Source organism: Ornithorhynchus anatinus, chromosome 10 (genome assembly GCF_004115215.2).
Source record: "Ornithorhynchus anatinus isolate Pmale09 chromosome 10, mOrnAna1.pri.v4, whole genome shotgun sequence".
Classification (NCBI taxonomy): Eukaryota; Metazoa; Chordata; class Mammalia; order Monotremata; family Ornithorhynchidae; genus Ornithorhynchus; species Ornithorhynchus anatinus.
The window spans coordinates 55,766,108-55,785,288 of record NC_041737.1 but is presented as its reverse complement, the minus strand read 5'-3'; the positions used below and the strand labels follow the sequence as shown (position 1 = coordinate 55,785,288).

At 51.5% G+C, this 19,181-nt stretch overlaps 1 protein-coding gene across 4 annotated transcripts; it reads left to right on the top strand.

Moving 5' to 3' along the window:
* Positions 1-2,056: 2,056 nt before the first annotated feature.
* Positions 2,057-18,936, top strand: METTL7A (methyltransferase like 7A). Of its 4 annotated transcripts, none has more exons than XM_029073655.2 (4): positions 2,057-2,607; positions 14,582-14,683; positions 17,785-17,919; positions 18,621-18,923. In XM_029073655.2, exons 1-4 carry the CDS (start codon positions 2,106-2,108, stop codon positions 18,683-18,685), a joined length of 804 nt encoding a protein of 267 aa, XP_028929488.1. In that variant the 5' UTR covers positions 2,057-2,105; the 3' UTR covers positions 18,686-18,923. The 4 variants fall into 4 exon arrangements, with proteins under 4 accessions (XP_028929488.1, XP_028929487.1, XP_028929486.1 ...); XM_001521658.5 differs by lacking the exon at positions 2,057-2,607 and adding an exon at positions 12,867-13,000 and having other exon boundaries at positions 18,621-18,936; XM_029073654.2 differs by lacking the exons at positions 14,582-14,683; positions 17,785-17,919; positions 18,621-18,923 and adding an exon at positions 6,405-8,604 and having other exon boundaries at positions 2,064-2,552.
* Positions 18,937-19,181: the final 245 nt, after the last annotated feature.

The following is a 19,181-nucleotide window of genomic DNA, read 5'->3' as shown; positions in this document are numbered from 1 at the left end:
CCAAGGGAGACTCGGGGTGGGCGTCCACCCCACCCCACTGCTCCCCACACAGCACTGAGGGGCGGCTTTTCGCTGACCCAGAATGAATTCCATTCCTGTGGACATTTCCCAGGAGACTCTCATCTCTTTGGGGGAAACTGTTCCAGGAAGATTCCTCAGAGAAGCCCGCGGCCTGCCAACGCCACCTCAGAGGCTATTCTGTCGCAAGCAGTTTCCGTTCAATCGTTAGCTTTAACGGATGCCCTGGGAAGTGATCGAGTTACATTTTTTTCCTCAGCATCTTAACAAGATAAATAAAAACACAACTCTCATGTTCACCCTAGATGATGAATTCCCCAATGAAAAGCCACCTATGCAAAGACCGGTTGTAAAAGAGAGTCCTAGTTGATCAGGGATTAGGTTTTTATTTGTTGCTGATTTATTTTGCCCTGGGGGTGGGGGGCAATTGAGGAGAGAGTCGTTTCTCAGACAGGTCAGGGGTCGTACAACAGGGTCGTGGGGGACAGGGTAGTGGCTCTCCCCCAGGCCCAGGATTGATTCAGGTCAAGTAGACAAGCAGTGTGGCCTAGGGGCTAGAGCGCGGGTTTGAGAATCAGCAGGACCTGGGACTAATTCCGGCTCAGCCCCTTGTCTGCTGTGTGACCTTGGGTGAGTCCCTTCACTTCTCTGCGCCTCAGCGACCTCATCTGTAAAACGGGGGTTAGGACTGTGAGCCCCATGAGGGACCGGGACGGTGGCCAACCCGATTATCACACTTTAGTACAGTGCCTGGCACATAGTAAGTGCTTAACAAAAACTAGAAAAAAGGGGAAGAAAATTGGGCCCCCCTAGCCTGACTCGGGCTGCGTCTAATACAGTGACTTTTCCACGATGGACTCCCAAGCTGGGGAACCAAATCTGGCAGCTTGCCATGTTGCTCCTGCACCCAAAGATTCCATGCGGTAAAGGGGGCGAGCCCTTGCAATGCCGGGGCCTTGAGGGGGGGAAGGGAGTGAGGGTGGGTCCTGCCCCCTGAAACTCTTGGGTGGGGAAATGGTCACCGGCTCAGCCTAGGGAAGCCCAGGGATCCGGCCTGTGGGTTCACCTGTGGCCGACATGACTGGGGGGTGGGGGGTCACCCTCATAGCCCCCAAAGAGACCGACATGACTGGGGGTCACCCCCATAACCCCCACAGAGAAAGTGTCACCCCCTATTGGAAGACCAAGCTGTTTCATTCCCCCCCCCCCCAACCAGCCCAGGGAATAAGCAGCGTGGCTCATTGGAATGAGCCCGGGCTTGGGAGTCACAGGTCACGGGTTTGAATCCCAGTTCTGCCACTTGTCAGCTGTGTGACTGTGGGCAAGTCACTTACCGTGGCTCAGTGGAAAGAGCATGGGCCTGGGAGTCCGAGGTCATGGATTCGAATCCCAGCTGTGTGACTGTGGGCAAGTCACTTCACTTCTCTGTGCCTCAGTGACCTCATCTGTAAAATGGGGATTAAAACTGTGAGCACCATGTGGGACAACCTGATGACCCCATACCTTCCCCAGCGCTTAAGAACAGTGGTCGGCACATAGGAAGCGCTTCACAAATGTCAACATCATTATCATGATTATTATTAGAGAAGCAGCGTGGTTTAGTGGCAAGCTCCCGCGCTTGGGAGTCAGAGGTCATGGGTTCGAATCCCAGCTCTGCTGTCTGACTTGGGGCAAGTGACTTCACTGGGCCTCAGTGACCTCCTCTGTAAAACGGGGATGACGACTGTGAGCCCTCGGTGGGACGACCTGAGGACCCTGTATCTCCCCCAGCGCTTAGAACAGTGCTCTGCACAGAGTAAGCCCTTAAATACCGACATGATGATGATGATGATGATGATTACGAAGGGGCTCGACCAAGGAGAGGAGTGGCGGAGCGGGGAACCGGCTGGGGGCAGACTCGGGCCGCGGTGCCGGGGTGGGGGGTGGAGGTGGGGGGGCTGGGGAAGGGAAGGGGGGTGGTCTCCCCTCCCTCCCCCCCCCCGGGGCGCGTGCCGATTGGTCCCCCGCGGAGGGGGCGGGGGTTGGGGGGCGGGGAGAGCCCGGGAGTCCGGCCCCGCTCGGCCGTGGCCCGTGGTCGGTCGCCCCCGATGGCGTGGCTCGTGGCGCTGCTGCGGCTGGTCCTGGGGGTCCTGGCGACCCCCTTGCACCTGCTGCAGCTCCTGGGCCTGTGGGCCCCGCTGTGCAAGCGCTACTTCCCGCACTTCTTGCGGCGCTTCACGGCGCTGTACAACGAGCAGATGGCCGGGCCCAAACGGGAGCTGTTCGGCGGCCTGGAGGCCCGGGCCCGGACCCCCGGCCGCCTGGCCCTGCTGGAGCTGGGCTGCGGCACCGGCGCCAACTTCGCCTTCTACCCGGCCGGCTGCGGGGTCACCTGCGTCGACCCCAACCCCCACTTCGAGCGGTTCGTGGCGCGGAGCCTGGCCGAGCACCGGCAGGTGCGCGTCGAGCGGTTCGTCGTTTCGGCCGGGGAGCGCATGGCCCAGGTGGACGACGCCTCGATGGACGTCGTGGTCTGCACGCTGGTCCTCTGCTCGGTGCGCAGCCAGGAGGACATCCTCCGCGAGGTCTTCCGCGTCCTCCGGCCGGTCAGTCCCGGGTGGTCGTGGCCCCCCGCCGCGCTACGCCTTGGCCCACTCGTTCCGCCCCCCCCCCGGGGCCTCGGTTCCCTCCTCCGGATTTCAGGCCGTCGACCCCGATGTCCCCGCATCGCCCCCGCCGCTTTCATCGGTGCTCACAGATAATAATAATGGCGTGACCCTGTGCCAAGCGCTGGGGGGACGCAAGGTCAGCAGGTCGGCCCATGTGGGGCCCGCAGCTTTAATCCCCATTTGACAGATGAGGTCCCCTGACTCGCCCAGAGTCACACAGCCGACAGAGGCGGGATTAGAACCCACCACCTCCGACTCCCCAGCCCTGGCTCTTTCCACCGAGCCACGCTGCTTCCCGGCGTTGTTATGGGGTCTGGGAGCCGGAGCCCGTCAAACGGCAGGGGCTGTCTCTATCTGTTGCCGACTTGTTCATCCCAAGCGCTTAGTACAGTGCTCTGCACCTAGTAAGCGCTCAATAAATACTATTGAATGAGGACGTGGGTTCTAATCCCGCTGCTTGGGCGAGCTCGGGCAAACCGCTTACCTTCTCAGGGCCTCGGTTCCCTCCTCTGGAAAATGGGGATTTCAGACCGTCCCCCGGGGGGCTCACGATCTGATGACCTCCTATCTACCCCAGCGCTTAGAACAGTGCTTGGCACGTAATAAGCGCTTAACAAATACCATTTCTTCTTTCCTCTGGAAAGCGGCGGGGAGAAGAGCGGATATTGATGCCTGTTTACTTGTTTTGAGATCTGTCTACTCCCCTCTAGACTCTGAGCCCGTTGGGGGCAGGGACCGTCTCTCTTTATTGCACTTTCCGAGCGCTTAATACAGTGCTCCGCACACAGGAAGCGCTCGATAAATACGACTGAACGAATGAATGTGGGACAGGGGCTGGGTCCGACCTGATCAACTTGAACCTACTCCAGCGCTCAAAACGGTACCACAATTACAATTATGTAAATAATAGCAATAATCGCGCTATTTGTTAAGCGCTTACTATGTGCCGGGCGTTGTACTTAGAGTTGGGGTAGATAATAATTATGGTACTTGTTAAGCGCTTACTATGTGCCAGGCGCTGTACTAAACCCTGGGGTAGATAATTGCGGTATTCGTTAAGCGTTTACTATTTGCCAGACACTGTACTAAGCCCTGGGGTAGATAATTGTGGTATTTAAACGCTTACTATGTGCCAGGCGCTGTACTAAGCACTGGGGTGGGTACAAGCGAATTTGGTTGGACACAGTCCCTGTCCCACTTAGGTCTCGCAGTTTTCATCCCCATTTTACAGAGGAGGAAACTGCGGGAGAAAAAAAGTGAAATGACTTACCCAAGGTCACACAGCAGCCAAGCGGCGGAGTCGGGATTAGAACCCAAGTCCTTCCGGCTTCCAGGCCCGCGCTCTACCCACTAGGCCACGCTGCTTCTTTGCCCTCTACTAAGCGCTTGGGCGAGGACAATAAGCAGGCCCATTCCCTGCCCACAACGAGTTTAGAGTCTAGAGGGGGGAAACTGAGTCCCTCGTCCGGGGGGGAAGGAGCGGGGGCGGGAGGAGGATGGAGAGGTGCCCGGTGTGGGGGCTTGGGTGAGGCCGGGGTGGCGCAATCTGCGGTCTTTTGGGGGCCTTCCCCTGCTAAGAGCACTGTACTGAGCGCTTGGGAGAATCCGGTCCAACAGAGTGAGCAGATACGTCCCCTGCCCGTAACGAGCTGACCGTCGCGGCCCACGGTCCCTCCAGGAGTCCCGGGTCTGGATGGACGGTGGTTCGGGTCCAGTGGAGGCAGCTGGTGCCCGCCGGGTCGTGGCGCACAGTGTCCGTCTCCTTTGCTACCCCCCGGCCCGCTCCAGGAGGCCCGGGGACCCTGCGGGGGACACACCGGCCCCGGCCCCCGGACACACAGACACCCAGAGAAGGAGGGGGAGAGGGCAGAGAGAAAGAGGGAAAGGGGGGAGAGAAATGGAGGAAAATACAGAGAGGAAGAGAGAAATGAGGAGAGGGAGAAAAATGGAGGAAAATACAGAGAGGAGGAGAGGAATGGGGAGAGGGAGGGAGAAATGGAGGAAAATACAGAGAGAAGGAGAGGAAGAGAGAAATAAGGGAGAGAGAAATGGGGAGGGGGGAGAGAAATGGAGGAAAATACAAAGAGAAATGAGGGAGAGAGAAATGGGGAGGGGGGAGAGAAAGGGAGGAAAATACAGAGAGAGGGAGAGGAAGAGAAATGGAGGAGAGAGAGAGGAGGGAAATAAAAGGAGAGAAATACAGGGAGAGGAAGAGAAATGGGGGAGAAAGAGAGGAGGGAAATAGATGGAGAGAAATACAAAAGGGGAAGAAGAGAGAAATAGGGAAAAGGAGAGAGGGGGAAAGAAATAGGGAGAGAGGGGGAGAGAAATAGGGAGAGGAAGAGAAAAATGGGGGAGAGAAATAGAGGGAGAGAGGAAGGGAGAAAGAGAGGAGAGGAAGAGGGAAATAAGAAGGAGAGAAATAGAGGGAGAGAGAATTAGGGAGAAGGGCGCTGTGCGAACGCCGGTCTCTCAACAATTCCTGGCCGGGGTTGATGGGGCCCGAAGTGAGCCAGCGGCAGGATCCAGGCTCGCCCAACCTTTTTCCCGAGTAGAGACTTCTGCGGTCTCCCGGGGGCAGCTCCCGCCCCTCTCCTCCTCCTCCCCGCTCCGTTTTCACGGGGTCCGGGATCCGAGGAGGTGCGGGGTTTCCACCTGCGCTTTTTCCAGGTTGCGAGGTTTCAGCTGCGCGACTTCCCGGCTGCGACCCCGAGGCTCCCGAGCGCCCAACCTGGAAAATCCCGGCGACGGCCCGGCCGGGAAATCCCAGTTCCCTCCCCAACCGTTCCCCGGGAAAGCCGGGGGCCGAGTTGAGATCCAGAATGATTGCCGCCGTTCGATTTGCACTTGCCCGGTACCTTCTCTCATGATTGATTTCCCGGGCGGGAATCGTCTCCAAACTATTGACTTCTCTAATAATAGTAATACTACTTATTAAGCACTTACTATGTGCCAGGCATTGTACTGCGCCCTGGGATAAATACAAGCAGATCGGGTTGGACACAATTCCCAGCCCCACATATCAACCCCAGCTGTGTTTGAAACATAATAAGCACTTGCCAAGTACCATAAGTATGATTTAATTAGTATTAATCCCCATTTAACAGAGGGGGTAACCAGAGCCCGTGGACAGTTCAGAGGCAATCAGTCCACGGTATTGATTGAGCTCTTATTATGTACAGAGCACTGTACTTAGCACTTGGCAGAGTACCATATAACAGAATTGGTAGACCCGTTCCTTGACTAGGCCATCCTTTCCTCTTCCCCCATTCCCTCTGCGTCACCCAGACTTGCTCCCTTTATTCATCCCCCCGTCCCAGCACCATGGCATTAATGTCCATATCTGTCATTTATTTCTATTAATGTCTGTCTCCCCTTCTAGACTGTAAGCTCGTTGTGGACAGGGAATGTGTCTGTTTTATTGCTCTATTGTACCTTCCCAGGGCCCAGTACAGTGCAACTAGTAAGTGTTCAATAAAGACGATTAATAGATCTTTCAGGATTCTAGTTTTCAGGACAAGGAGCACAATTTATTTCTTTATATTAATGTCTGTCTCCCCCTCTAGACTGTAAGCTCGTTATAGGCAGGGACCGTGTCCGATTATTGTTCTCTTGTCCTCTTAGTACAGTGCTCTGCACACAGTATGCAACCGAGCGAGTATTATCATTATTATGTTATTTGCTAAGCGCTATGTGCCGGGCACTGTGCTAAGCGCTGGTTCCGTCGTCCCACTACAGGGGGGTGCCTTCTACTTCCTGGAGCACGTGGCCGCGGAACCCAACACCTGGACGGCCTTCTGGCAGCAAGTCCTGGCCCCCACCTGGCAGCTGATCTTCGACGGCTGCGACCTCACGCGGGAGACCTGGAAGCCCCTGGAGCGAGCCGGCTTCTCCAGGCTGCAGCTGCAACGGATGCAGGCCCCGCTGAGCTGGAAGATCGTCCGTCCACACATCATGGGCTTCGCCGTGAAATAGCCCCGTGAAGTAGCCCCCCGGCGCTTTCCAAGAGGCCCGGAAGACCAGGCGACGGGGGGCTGGGAGGGGAGATGCTTTGGTTCCATCCAGGCTGAAATGCTTCACATATGTCGATAGGCCGCTTTGGGACTGTGTGCACAGTTCCCGACGATAATTAGGGTTTTTAGTGCTTACCGGAGCGCTGAGGTAGATATGAGGGAGGCGACACTTGGGTCGATCTGGCTAGAAACGCTTCCGATATAGCAATAAGCTGTGTGCACGCTTCCTGGTTGAGTAATGAATAATTAGGGCTTTTAGTGATTAGTCGGGGTGCTGAGCTCTGTGCTAAATGCTAGGTAGACATTAGATTTTTCGCCCAGTTCTCGATTACCCCACACTCGATGAAGAGGCCGGGGGTGGGTCGGACAACTGAAGTCCTCCAGTGGTAAAGGAAAGAAAAGTTAATTTTTAGCCAGTCATTTCAAACCTCCCCAGCCGGTGACCTTCGCTTGAGACTCTCCTCTCCCAGGCCCCCGGGGTGGGGGAGGTGTGAAAGAGCCCACGTAGGGCCAAGGGAGAGAGGAAGTGAAGCAACCGATCTGGATAATCCACAGATTTGGGAGCCAAGGCTTGGAAAAACTGAAATTGTGCCTGTTCCTGAGTCAGATGGATCAATGGCATTTATCGAGCGCTTACTGCGTGCAGGGCACTGTACTAAAGGCTTGGGAGAGGACAATATAACAGAGTTGGTCGACAGGGATCGTGTCTACCAAGAGGTTCTGAAAATCAGGTGACTTTCAGTATGGGTGTGGCGGGGAGGGTGGATATGTTTTTTCGTTGATTCAGTATTCACAGGGCATGAACTGGGTGAAGTTAAGCACTGGGAGGAGTACGATGGAGGTAAAAGAAGAAATTTCTGCCTGTGGGGATTTTACACATCTGCTGTTTTCTTGGGATACTCAGGCAAGTTGTTTCACCTGGCTGGACTTCAGCACTTCCCCCGCCTCCTTCCTCCCCCGCTCCACAAACATTGAAATGAACGGGACAATCCATATCCCCAGACAGAACAGCAAGAAGCGAAAGAAAAGGGCGTTCTGCTTCCAGTCTCTTCGAGTGCCAAAGCTGGCAAAGGTCCAGATAAATTTCACTGTTCATCTTAATAACCCCTTTAAATCCCTGACGCACATCTTCAAAGCACAATTGCTAAATCACGAGAACAGAGTCAGCCCAAGAATAATCATCTCGATTAAGTTCGGTTTGTTTTGTTCTTGCCCCGACCATCTGAAACCCTATCGCTCCCTACTTGACGAAGCACATCGAGCTGCGTAGCTTTCAGGGTGGTGTGGAGTCGCACTATCGGATGATCAAGATTAACCACTCGTCCTGTTGACCGACCTCAGGTTAAGGGTGAAAAACAACAAGGACAAGGGTCAGGGGCTCGGGGTGGGTTTCGGGTCAGGGATCGAGCAGAGGACTCTGCGACTCAGGTTGGCCTGGAGAAGCGTGGGGCGGCAATCGATCAATCTTCGGTATTTATTGGGCGCTTACTGGGTGCGGAGCACTGTACTAAGCACTCGGGAGAGGACGATATCACCCCGCTGCCCCTTGCTGCCTGGACTGGTGGAAAGAGGCTAGGCCTGGGAGTCACAGGACCTGGGTTCTCACCCCGGCTCCACTACTTGCCTGCCGCATGACTTTGGGCAAGCTACCTGACTTATCTGGGATCGGCGTCCTCCTCTGTAAAATGGGGGTGAAATCCTTATTCTCCCTCCCCATAAGACTGTGAGCCCCAAGAAGGACAAGGGTTGGGTCCCACCTGCTCGTCTGGTAGCTGCCCCAGTGAACGCTTAACAAATGCCATGCCATAATTATTTTTAGAACTTGTATGTGTTTTCAGAGTCTTCATGTGGTTGTGGGGAGGGAGACAATTCTAAAAAATAAACGAATAAAGATCCCGGCCAATTTTAGGAAGGAAAAAATAAAACCAGTGGTTTAAGTGGTTACTTCGCACCTCGTTCCCTCCGGGGGATATTTTTCTCTTCCCTTATGTCGACCGAAGTCCCGGAGGTCTTGGGGAATTGTAGGCGGCTGGGTGGATCCAGCCCTGATCTAGGTGCTGAGGAACCAGTTGGGGAACAGATAGGTTCCCTGATCAGTCAGGTAAACAAACGGAGGTATTTATTGAGCGCTTACTAAGAGTAGAACCCCGCCCTAGGTGCTTGGAAAAGGACAATGGACTAGGGAGGTACTACCTCTGCCTTCAAGGATTTTGCAATCTCGAGGGGGAGACAAACATGAAAATAAATTAGAGGTAGGGGAAAGCCGGAGAGTTTTAGGGCATATACATAACTGTCGCCTGGGAAGGGGTGGGATGAATACCCAGCGTGGCTCAGTGGAAAGAGTACGGGCTTGGGAATCAGGGGTCATGGGTTTGAATCCCGACTCTGCCACTTGTCAGCTGTGTGACTGTGGGCAATTCACTTCACTTCTCTGTGCCTCAGTTACCTCATCTGTAAAATGAGGATTAAGACTGTGAGCCTCAGGGGGGACATTCTGATTACCCTGTATCTCCCCCAGTGCTTAGAACAGTGCTCTGCACATAGTAAGTGCTTAACAAATACCAACATTACTATTATTACCCCGAATGCTTAGGGAGGGCAAATAGAGGGCATGAGTGTCCCGGAAGGGAGGGAAAATAGGGTGGGGGAGATGAGCAATGAGAGTAGTCAGGGAAGGCTTCCTGAAGGAGCTATGCTCCCTGCCCTCAGGGAGCTTCAAGGCTCATTGGGGAGACAGGCACAATTTTTTTTTCATGGTATTTGCTAAGCGCTTACTATGTGCCAGGCACTGTATAAGAAGCATCATGCCCTAATGCAAAGAGTCGGGCCCTGGGAGTCAGAGGTCATGGTTTCTAATCCAGACTCTGCCCCATGACTGCTCTGTGACCTTGGACAAGTCACTTCACTTCTCTGTGCCTGTTACCTCATCTGTAAAATGGGGATCAAGTGTGTGAGCCCCAAGAGGGACAAGGACTGTGTCCAACCTGATTAGCTTGTATTTACCCCAGTACTTAGAACAGTGCCTGACATATAGTAAACACTTAACAAATACCATCACCGTCTTCGTCCATAGCCGTAATGTATTTTCATGTCTGTCTTCTCCTCTGTACTGTAAGCTCCCTGTGAGCAGGGAACATGTCTACCATCCCCTCTAGACTGTAAACTCCTTGTGAACATGGAACAAATCTACCAACTCTATTGTCTTGTACTCTCCCAAGTGCTTAGTACAGGGCTCTGCACACAATAAGCACTCGGTAAATACAACTAATTGATTGCCCTGCACCCAGTAAGTGCTCAATAAACACCACTGATTGATGAATGATTCTCTTGAAATCCAAACCCTTCCAGCCTCTGTTCCTGTTCTACCCCTCAACCAGAGCTTCTAGTCCAGGGCCAAAGAGGAAATAGCCGGATCATCGAGGCTATTTTAGAAGGTGGATGGATTAGAAGGACACTGGCTCAAATTTTCTCCCATTTCTCAGTTTGTGGGAAGAGATTAAGGGCTTCAGCTTTACTGGCACAGGAATCCTTAGCTTATAAAAAAGAATTACATTCAGCCTGTAATTCCAAAGAAATCAAAAATCCTTTGAGAACTGGCTGCACTTAGTACTTGGAAACAAACCAGATAAAGAAGACGCAAGTCCTGCCCACAAAGAGTTTATAATCTAGTGGGAGACAAGGAGGTAAGTGAAGCAGGGTGGCCTAGTGGATATCAGTTATCTCACCTATAAAATGGGGATTAAGGCTGTGAGGCCTATGTGGTCTCTATCTGTTGCTGAATTGTACATTCCAAGCATTTAGTATAGTGCTCTGCACATAGGAAGCGCTCAATAAATACTATTGAATGAATGAATGAATGGTACATGGATGGTATCCAACCTGATTTGCTTTTATTGACCTCAGGGCTTAATACAGTGCTTGGCACATAGTAAGCACTTAAATGCCACTGGAAAAAAAAAAGAACTGGGGGCCAGAACATCTGAGTTTGTTCTATTATACTCTCCCAAGTGCTTAGTATAGTGCTCTGCACATAGTAAGTGCTCAATAAATACAACTGAACGAATGAATGCTCCCAACTTCACTATCTGTGTGCTGTGGGGCCCTGGGCAAGTCATTTGACTTCTCTGTGTCTAGTTTCCTCATCTGGCGGATTTGACAAGGGATGGTAGACACAATCCGAGCCCATAGGAGTGTGCAGTTTAGAGAGAATATTATAATAACAATAGTAATATTGATAATAGTAATATAATAATGATAGAATAATAATAATAGTAATAAAAAACCACCAATAAAAAACCACCCCGCGAGCAGACTACAAGAGAGAGACGCTACAGGTGAGCGGCCTGAGGAGATGGTTTGATGGGGGCGAGGGCGCGCACACGCTGTTCATCCGACGAAAGGCCGGCAGGGGGCGTCGCGCAGCCCGGGCCGCCCCGCCCTCCGAGCATGCGCACGGCGGCTGGGGGGAGCGGGGCCGCGCCTCGCGAGCCACCGCCCTCGTGCTCCGAGCATGCGCACGGCGGCTGGGGGGGAGCGGGGCCGCGCCTCGCGAGCGAGCCACGTGCTGGCGGGATGGTGCGGGCGGTTTTCCCGCCTTTCCGTCGTCCTGCCGTCCGTCAGTCAATTGTGAGAGGCAACGTGGCAGAATAAGAATATAATAATAATCATATAATAATGAAAAGGGCCCAGGCCTTGGTGTGAGGACCTGAGTGCTAATCTCAGCTCCTCCACTTACGTTTTGTGTCAACTTGGGCAAATTTCCACTTGTCTGCTGTGTGCATTTGGGCAAGTGACTTCAATTCTCTGGACCACGGTTACCTCATCTGTAAAATGGGGATGAAGACTGGGGTCCTCAGGGGGGACAGGGCCTGTGTCCAACCGGATTACCTTTTATCTACCCCAGCATATAGTGCAGGAGCTCTTCCTCTTCTCCCACTCCCTTCCGAATGGCCCTTGCACTTGTCTTTGCCCTCTTTTTCCACCCCTCCAGCCCCTCTGCACTTCTGTCCCTCACAGTCATTTCTGTATTTCCATTCATAATAATCATGGTATTTGTTAAGCGTTTACTATGTACAGAGCACTGTTCTAAGCGCTGGGGTAGATACAGGATAATCAGATTGTCCCACGTGGGGCTCACATTTTTTAATCCCCATTTTTGCAGATGAGGTAACTGAGGCACAGAGAAGTTAAGTGACTTGCCTAAGGTCACACAGCATTGGGCAGGGAAGGTGCCCAACAACGCTGTTATAGTGCACTCTCCTAAGCGCTGAGTACAGTGCTCTGCATACGGCACTCAATAAATACATTCGATCGATTAACAAATACCGTTAAAAAACAAAACCTACCTGTTCATCGGTCGGTCGGCCTCCGTGGTCCACTTCGGTCTTGGGGGTCAGGTGTCTGTCAGTCCATCAGACGGGCCCGTCCCCTGTTCCCTCAACCCCCCCCCCCCATCAGCAGCGTGACTCAGTGGCAAGAGCCCAGGCTTGGGAGTCAGAGGTCATGGGTTCGAATCCCCATTCCGCCTCCTGTCGCCTGTATGACTTTGGGTGGAAAGAGCCTGGGCTTGGGAGTTAGAGGTCGTGGGTTCTAATCCCGGCTCTGCCTCTTAGCTGTGTGATTTGGGGCAAGTCACTTAACTTCTCTGTGCCTCCGTTACTCCATCTGTAAAATGGGGATTAAGACCGTGAGCCTCACGTGGGACAACCTAATTACCCTGTATCTACCCCCAGCGTTTAGAACAGTGCTCTGCACATAGTAAGCGCTTAACAAATACCAACATTATTATTATTATTCATCTTGGTATTTATTAAGCACTTACTATGTGCAGAGCACTGTTTAAGCGCTGGGGTAAGTACAGGGTAATTAGGTTGTCCCACGTGAGGCTCACAGTTAATCCCCATTTTACAGATGAGGGAACTGAGGCACAGAGAAGTTAAGTGACTTGCCCACCGTCACACAGCTGACAACTGGGCCTCAGTTGCCTCATCTGTAAAATGAGGATTAAGTCTGTGAGCCCCACGTGGGACAACCTGAAGACTTTGCATTCCCGCCCCGGCGCTTAGAACAGTGCCTCGCACATAGTAAGCGCTTGACAAATGCCATTATTATTATGATTATTATCTCCCCGTGTCCGCAGCCGGCGGTGTAAGGGTCTGGCCCCGCCCCCAGCCTGCTCTGCCGAGGCGGGGGACGGGCTCCCACCTGGCTTGCGGCCAAGGGGCTTAATGGCCTGCCGGCTGCCTTCCCCTAGACCCCCACAAGCCACGGGACCTGCAGCTGCAGGACGAGGAGGAAGAAAAAGAAGACGAAAAGGAGGAGGTTGGTGCAATGGCTCTTTTAAAAAAAGCGATATTTCTTAAGCACTTACCATGTGCTAGGCACTCTACTAAGCGCTGGGGGCCCTCCAAGCGGATCAGGTTGGACACAGTCCCCGTCCCGCACGGGGCCGACGGTCTTAATCCCTATTTTAGAGATGAGATGATTGAGGTGCAGAGAAGTGAAGTGGCTTGTCCAAGGTTACCCAGCAGGCGAGTGGCAGAGGCAGGATTAGAATCTGGGGCCTTCTGCTCCCCAGAGCCCCAGGTTTGTGGTCGTGAGCTGGGTGCCCCCCTGGATTTGCCGACCGTCCTCCTTACCCATCCATCTACAGAAGCCGAAAAGTCGGTGTCGGTGCTGGTGAAAACTGAACAGGATAAACTTGGTTGGGTGGAAAGAGTTCTTGAGTGAGGAAGGCTCCATCAATCAATCAATTGTATTTATTAAGCACCTACTGCGTGCTGAGCACTCTACTAAACCCTCGGGGGAGACCAATATAACAGAGTGGGTGGACGTGCTCCCTGTCATCAGAGTTTACCGTCTAGAGGGAGAGAGAGATATGAACAGAAATAAACAAAATTAAGGCTCAGTGTTATAGGGCTACATCTTGAGCTGGAGTCATTCAAACCTATTCGGAAATTGATTTCCTCTAGACTATACGGTCGTTGTGGGCAGAGAATGTCTATCAACTGTTACATTGTACTCTCCCAAGCGCTTAGTATTGTGTTCTGCTCACAGTTAAGGGCTCAGTAAATAGGATTGACCATCTGACTGATTTTCATAGCCTTTGATTGTACTTCCCTTACTCTCGTCCCTTTCTTTCCCTTCCTCCCCTTCACCCAAAAACAAAGATATTTCCACTAGACCGTAAAGCCCTCTAGGGTAGGGATCATGTCTACCAATTCTAGTGGACTCTCCCAAGCGCTTAGTTCAGCATTCGCCACAGAGTAACTGCTCAATAAGTAACCCCCATGGAAGCTAAAACTTGAGGGGAATCTGGAGGTGGCTGATTATTTCCTAGTCATTCCGGGGCAGTTCATCAGTTCTGAGAATCATATAGATAAGATCACTCCAAAAGTACAACTTTAGGAGAGCTGTAGTAGACACAAATTGTGTAGAGAAGGGGTTATTTCAGAGAAGCAGTGTGGTCTAGTGGGTAGAGCACGGGCCTGGGAGTCAGAAGGACCTGATTTGTCTGCTCTGCCACTTGTCTGCTGTGTAGCCTTGGGAAAGTCACTTCACTTCTCTGTGCCTCAGTTCCCTCATCTGCAAAAGGGGGGTGAAGACGGTGAGCCCCATGTGGGACAGGGACCTGGGTCCAACCTGATTACCTTGAATCTACCCCAGCTCTCAGTAGAGAGCCTGGCACATTGTAAGTGCTTAACAAATTTTAAAAAATGACTTTTTTTAATCAGTGATATTTATTGAGTGCTTACCACGTGTTGTGCTGAACTCTCCCAAGATCTTAATACAGTGCTCTGCACACAGTTAAGTGCTCAATAAATACGACTGAGTGAATAAATATGATTGGTTTGATAGTACAGCACCGAACTTATCAGCTGATTTTCTCCTCTGCTTTTATAGTGAGGAAAATGTCTTCTGAGGATCGTTGGTCTGCAGGTGAAGAGGATAGCCAAGTGTCTAAACTGCTTAGGAAGTCTCAAGATTTTCCTTTCATCCCCGTGGGTGAGTAATGACACCCCTAATCCTGGTCCTACAAACTATTTACCAATCAAAACGATTAGATCCAGAAGCTTCCCAGCTCTTTTTTTTGTTTTTCCCCCTCGAGAAATGATTGTGCAGTATTCTGTTGTATTGTCCTCTCCCAAGTGCTCTGCCCGAAGTACCCACTCCAGCCCTTATTTATAACAGTGCTGGGTAAATAGTAAGTGCTTAACAAATGTTATCATTATTGTAAGCAGTCATTAAATGCCGGTGATCAAGTGATTTATTATGTCTTCCCAATGGGCATGACCAGTTATGTGAATGCCTTGTTTTCCCTTCTGTTAGCATTGGAGTTTTTGTGAAGCGCTTATTCTGTGTCAAGCACTGTACTAAGCGCCGGGGTAGATGCAAGTTAATTGGGTTGGACAGAGTCCCTCCCCCACATTCATTTAAATGCATTTATTAAGAAGAAGAAGAATCTATAGTGGTTTTTGTTAAGCGCTTTCTATGTGCCAGGCACCGTTCTAAGCGCTGAGATGGATACAAGCAAATCGGGTTGGCCACAGTCCCTGTCCCAGTTGGGGCTCGTAGTCTTAATGAAGCAGCGTGGCTTGGTGGAAAGAGCCCGGGCTTGGGAGTCAGAGGTCATGGGTTCTAATCCTGGCTCTGCCACCTGTCAGCTGTGTGACTGTGAGCAAGTCTAACTTCTCTGTGCCTCAGTTACCTCATCTGTAAAATGGGGATTAAGACTCTGAGCCTCACATGGGTCAACTTGATTACCCTGTATCTACCCCAGCGCTTAGAACAGTGCTCTGCACATAGTAAGTGCTTAACAAATACCAACATTATTATTATTATTATTATTATTAATCCCCATTTTATAGATGAGGTAATTGAGGCAAGAAGTGACTTGCCCAAGGCCACACAGCAGACAAGTGGAGAGCTGGGATATTACTGTGTGCAGAGCACTATACTGAGCGCTTGGGAAAGTACAACAATAAATAGACATGGGGCTCAGAGCGGAAGTAACGCCTCCTTGTAACCCAGAGCACTGATTTCTGCCCCTCAACCTTGTTGATAACTAGGTGCTCTATTACACCAAAGGTTGTGACCGTTTTTAAAATTTATTTAACTTGGCCTGACCCCAGCTTGAGGGCTTTTTTGCCCTCTTAATGGGCCATTGGCAGGGATCTTCATCTCACCCTATCAGCAAAGGACAAGGTCTTAGCTTTAATTGAACAGATTGAGCTAATTTCCCACTGTCCCCTGGAGGAGGCTTTGACTCCCCTCACTCCCCTGGAGGCACCCCAGAAACATAGACACAAGAACATACAGAACCTTAATTTTACAATCCCATTGCCCCCTCCTATCTCACCTCAATCTTCTCCTACTACAACCAAGCCCTCCCTCTTTGCTCCTCTAATGCCAACCTTCTCTCTGTACCTCCATCTCTTTTATCTCGCCCACGCCCTGCCTCTGACCTGGAATGTCCTCCCTCTTCGTATCTGACAGTGACACTCCCCACCTTCAAAGCCTTATTGAAGGCCCACCTCCTCCAAGAGGCCTTCCCTGATTAATCCCTCCTTTCCTCTTCTCCCTCTCCCTTCTGCGCCGCCTTGACTTGCTCCCTTTATACAACCCCCCCCCCCAGCCCTACAGCACTTACATACAGATCTGAAATTTTATTTATTTTTATAAATGTCTGCCTCCCTCTCTAGACTTGTTGTGGGCAGGGAACGTGTCTGTTAGCTACAATTTTTAGTGGTTTTTGTTAAGCGCTTATTATGTGTCCAGCCTTGTGCTAAGTGCTGAGGTAGATACAAGTAATCAGGTTGGATTTAGTCCATGTACCACTTAGCCTTCACAGCCTTAATCCCCATTTTACAGACAACTGAGGCACAGTGACTTGCCCTAGGACACACAGCAAGGAAGTGGCAGAGCCAGGATTAGAAGCCAGGTCTTCTGATGCCCAGGCTCTTTCCACTAGGTCACACTCCTCTTTCACAGTGAACTCTGCGATCTTATGAATGGCAAGTTATAATGGTAGTGATGTGGCCTCTTCTGAATAAACCTCCCCTCTGTTTTCATCGTTTGGCTATTCCAACGTTGACTTTGTTGGCCAACTAGTTAATTCCTGTCAGGAAAGTCAAATTTTCACTTCAAGCTACCACTGCTGGGGCTTTTTTAGAGTGTGTGTGTGTGTGTGTGTGTACGTTGGTGGCCGGGGTGGGCAGTGTTTCATTTGTATTTGGGGAAACCAGTCGCGCTCAAATGGAATCTCTGCTCTTGATCTAGTATATCTGTAATCCCCAAAAAAAATTTCGAGAGGGTTTGTGCGGCCCCCCTTTCCCTGTCTCCGACGCTAACTGGGGAGATCTGTTGTCCATTCAGCAGCTCGGCGCGATTCAACCTGTCTCTCTGGAGAGCTCTGTGGTGAGTTCACCGAAAGATGAAAGACTCTTTAGTTAGACTAAATGATGTACAACAAAAGGAAGGAATTGGGAAGGGGGGTGGAGGGGAGGAAAAAGCATAGCCAGATCTCCAAATGCAGGTCAAATCCAGTTTGAGAGAGAACAGGTTCAAAGTGTTTATCGAGCGGATCTGGAGTTCGACTGGCAGCTAAGGGGTAGCTACCCCGTAAAAAATTATCCAGTTTGCGAATGTGACTAAGGAACTGGGTTTAATTCTTTGGGGCTCATTTCCTTCTCACTGATACAGAGGACAGAGCCGAAAAGATGGTCAGGGTTGCTAGACCAGCTGTGACTGAAATTCTCCTAAGCCCATGTGAAATCCTTTTGATGCAAACAACATTTTCCTCCCCACTGTTTTTTAATGGTATTTGTTAAGCGCTTATAGGTGCCAGGCACTGTACTAAGCACTAGGGTAGATACAAGCTAATCGGGCTGAACACAGTTTCTGACCCACATGGGGTTCGTGGTCCTAATTCCCATTTTACAGGCAAGGGAACAGAGGCCCAGAGAAGTGAAGTGACTTGTCCAAGGTCACCCAGCAGACAATTGGCAGTCTGGGGATTAGAACCCTGGTCCCACACTCTATCCATTAGGCCACACTAATTCTTTCTCTTTCTTTCTCTCTCTCTCTGGCTTTCTCTTCTCTGGCAGGGCTAGCCGGATGTGCAGCTGTTGTGTGCTTCAGCCTGTACAAATTAAGATACAGAGGGGAGCGGAAAATGTCGCTTTATCTCATCCACATGAGGGTGGCTGCCCAGGGATTTGTCGTGGGAGCGATGACCATTGGTAAGACATTCATGGATTTTCCTTATAGATATTGATATTTTCCCCTCTCCTAGCCCCACCGCACTAATGTGACTCCCAGACCCGAGTTCTATCCACTAGACCACGCTGCTTCTCGCGAGAATGCCAGCCAAGGAATGGAAAAGGGAAGGAAAGGACATTAGACCCGGCCCAGTGACCTAAGATTTCTGTCCGTGACCAACTGAGTAAAGTAGCGTGGCTTAGCGGGTACAGCACCGGCCTGGGAGTCAGAGAAGGACCTGGGTTCTAATCCCGGCTCTGCCGCTTGTCCTCTTTGTGACCTCGGGCAAGTCACTTCACGTCTCCGGGCCTCAGTTTTCTCATCTGGAAAATGGGGATTGAGACAGTGAGCTCCATGTGGGACAGGGACTGTGTCCAACCTGATGAGCTTGTATCTGTCCCCAATGCTTAGTACAGTGCCTGGTGCATAGTTAGCACTTAAATGCCATAATTATTATTATTGGAAGGCCTCTTGAAGGAGATGTGCCTTCAGTAAGACTTTGAAGCGGGGAGAGTAACTGTCTGGAGACTGTAGAAGCACTTTGTACGCAATCAGCATCCAGTGAATACTATTGATTTATTGATTGAAAGCGAGGAGGAGGAAGCCCGGGATCAGGGGTGGAGGGAGGGGCTCCCGCCGCCCCCCCCAAGACATCCTGACCCCGTTCTGTCTCTACATACAGGTGTTCTCTACTCCATGTATAAGGATTTCGTCCGACCTCAGACCTCTGACGGGAACAGAAAGTGAAGCCTCGTCCCAAGTGCGAGAAGGTTCAGAGGTTGTTGACATTCCATGTTGCCAAAATTCCAGGGGGAGAAGTCACGGGCGGCTCTTGCCCCGGCTCAGAGGTGGCGGGGGTGGCTTGGCAGCTCACTTGGGCCGGCTGGTCGACCCTCTCCAGACATCACGAGCGGGGATCGGGTGTCTTACCTGGGCTTCAGTTTCCTCACCTGAAAAATGGGGGTTCGATGCCTGTTCTCTGTCTTACTTAAACTGGGAGCCCCATGTGGGACAGGAACCGTGTCCCACCTGAGAATTCTATCGTATTGTACTCTCCCCAGCGTTTAGTACAGTGCTCTGCACATAGTAAGCGCTCAATAAGTGTCATTAATTGATTGATCACCATCCCTTCAGGCTACCGCTTCCTCCAGATAGATCTTCAGGATGGAAGGGCAGCGCTTACCAAAGGCCACATGTAATTTTAGTAGTAGTAGTACGGCGCTGTACCCAGAGTAAGCACTCA

Coding starts and splice junctions, on each gene's coding strand:
- METTL7A (XM_029073655.2), top strand. CDS start 2,106: ATGGCGTGGCTCGTGGCGCTGCTGCGGCTGGTCCTGGGGGTCCTGGCG. Junction 2,608..14,581: donor CCGCGTCCTCCGGCCGGTCA/GTCCCGGGTGGT, acceptor CTGCTTTTATAG/TGAGGAAAATGTCTTCTGAG. Junction 17,920..18,620: donor CGTGGGAGCGATGACCATTG/GTAAGACATTCA, acceptor CTCTACATACAG/GTGTTCTCTACTCCATGTAT.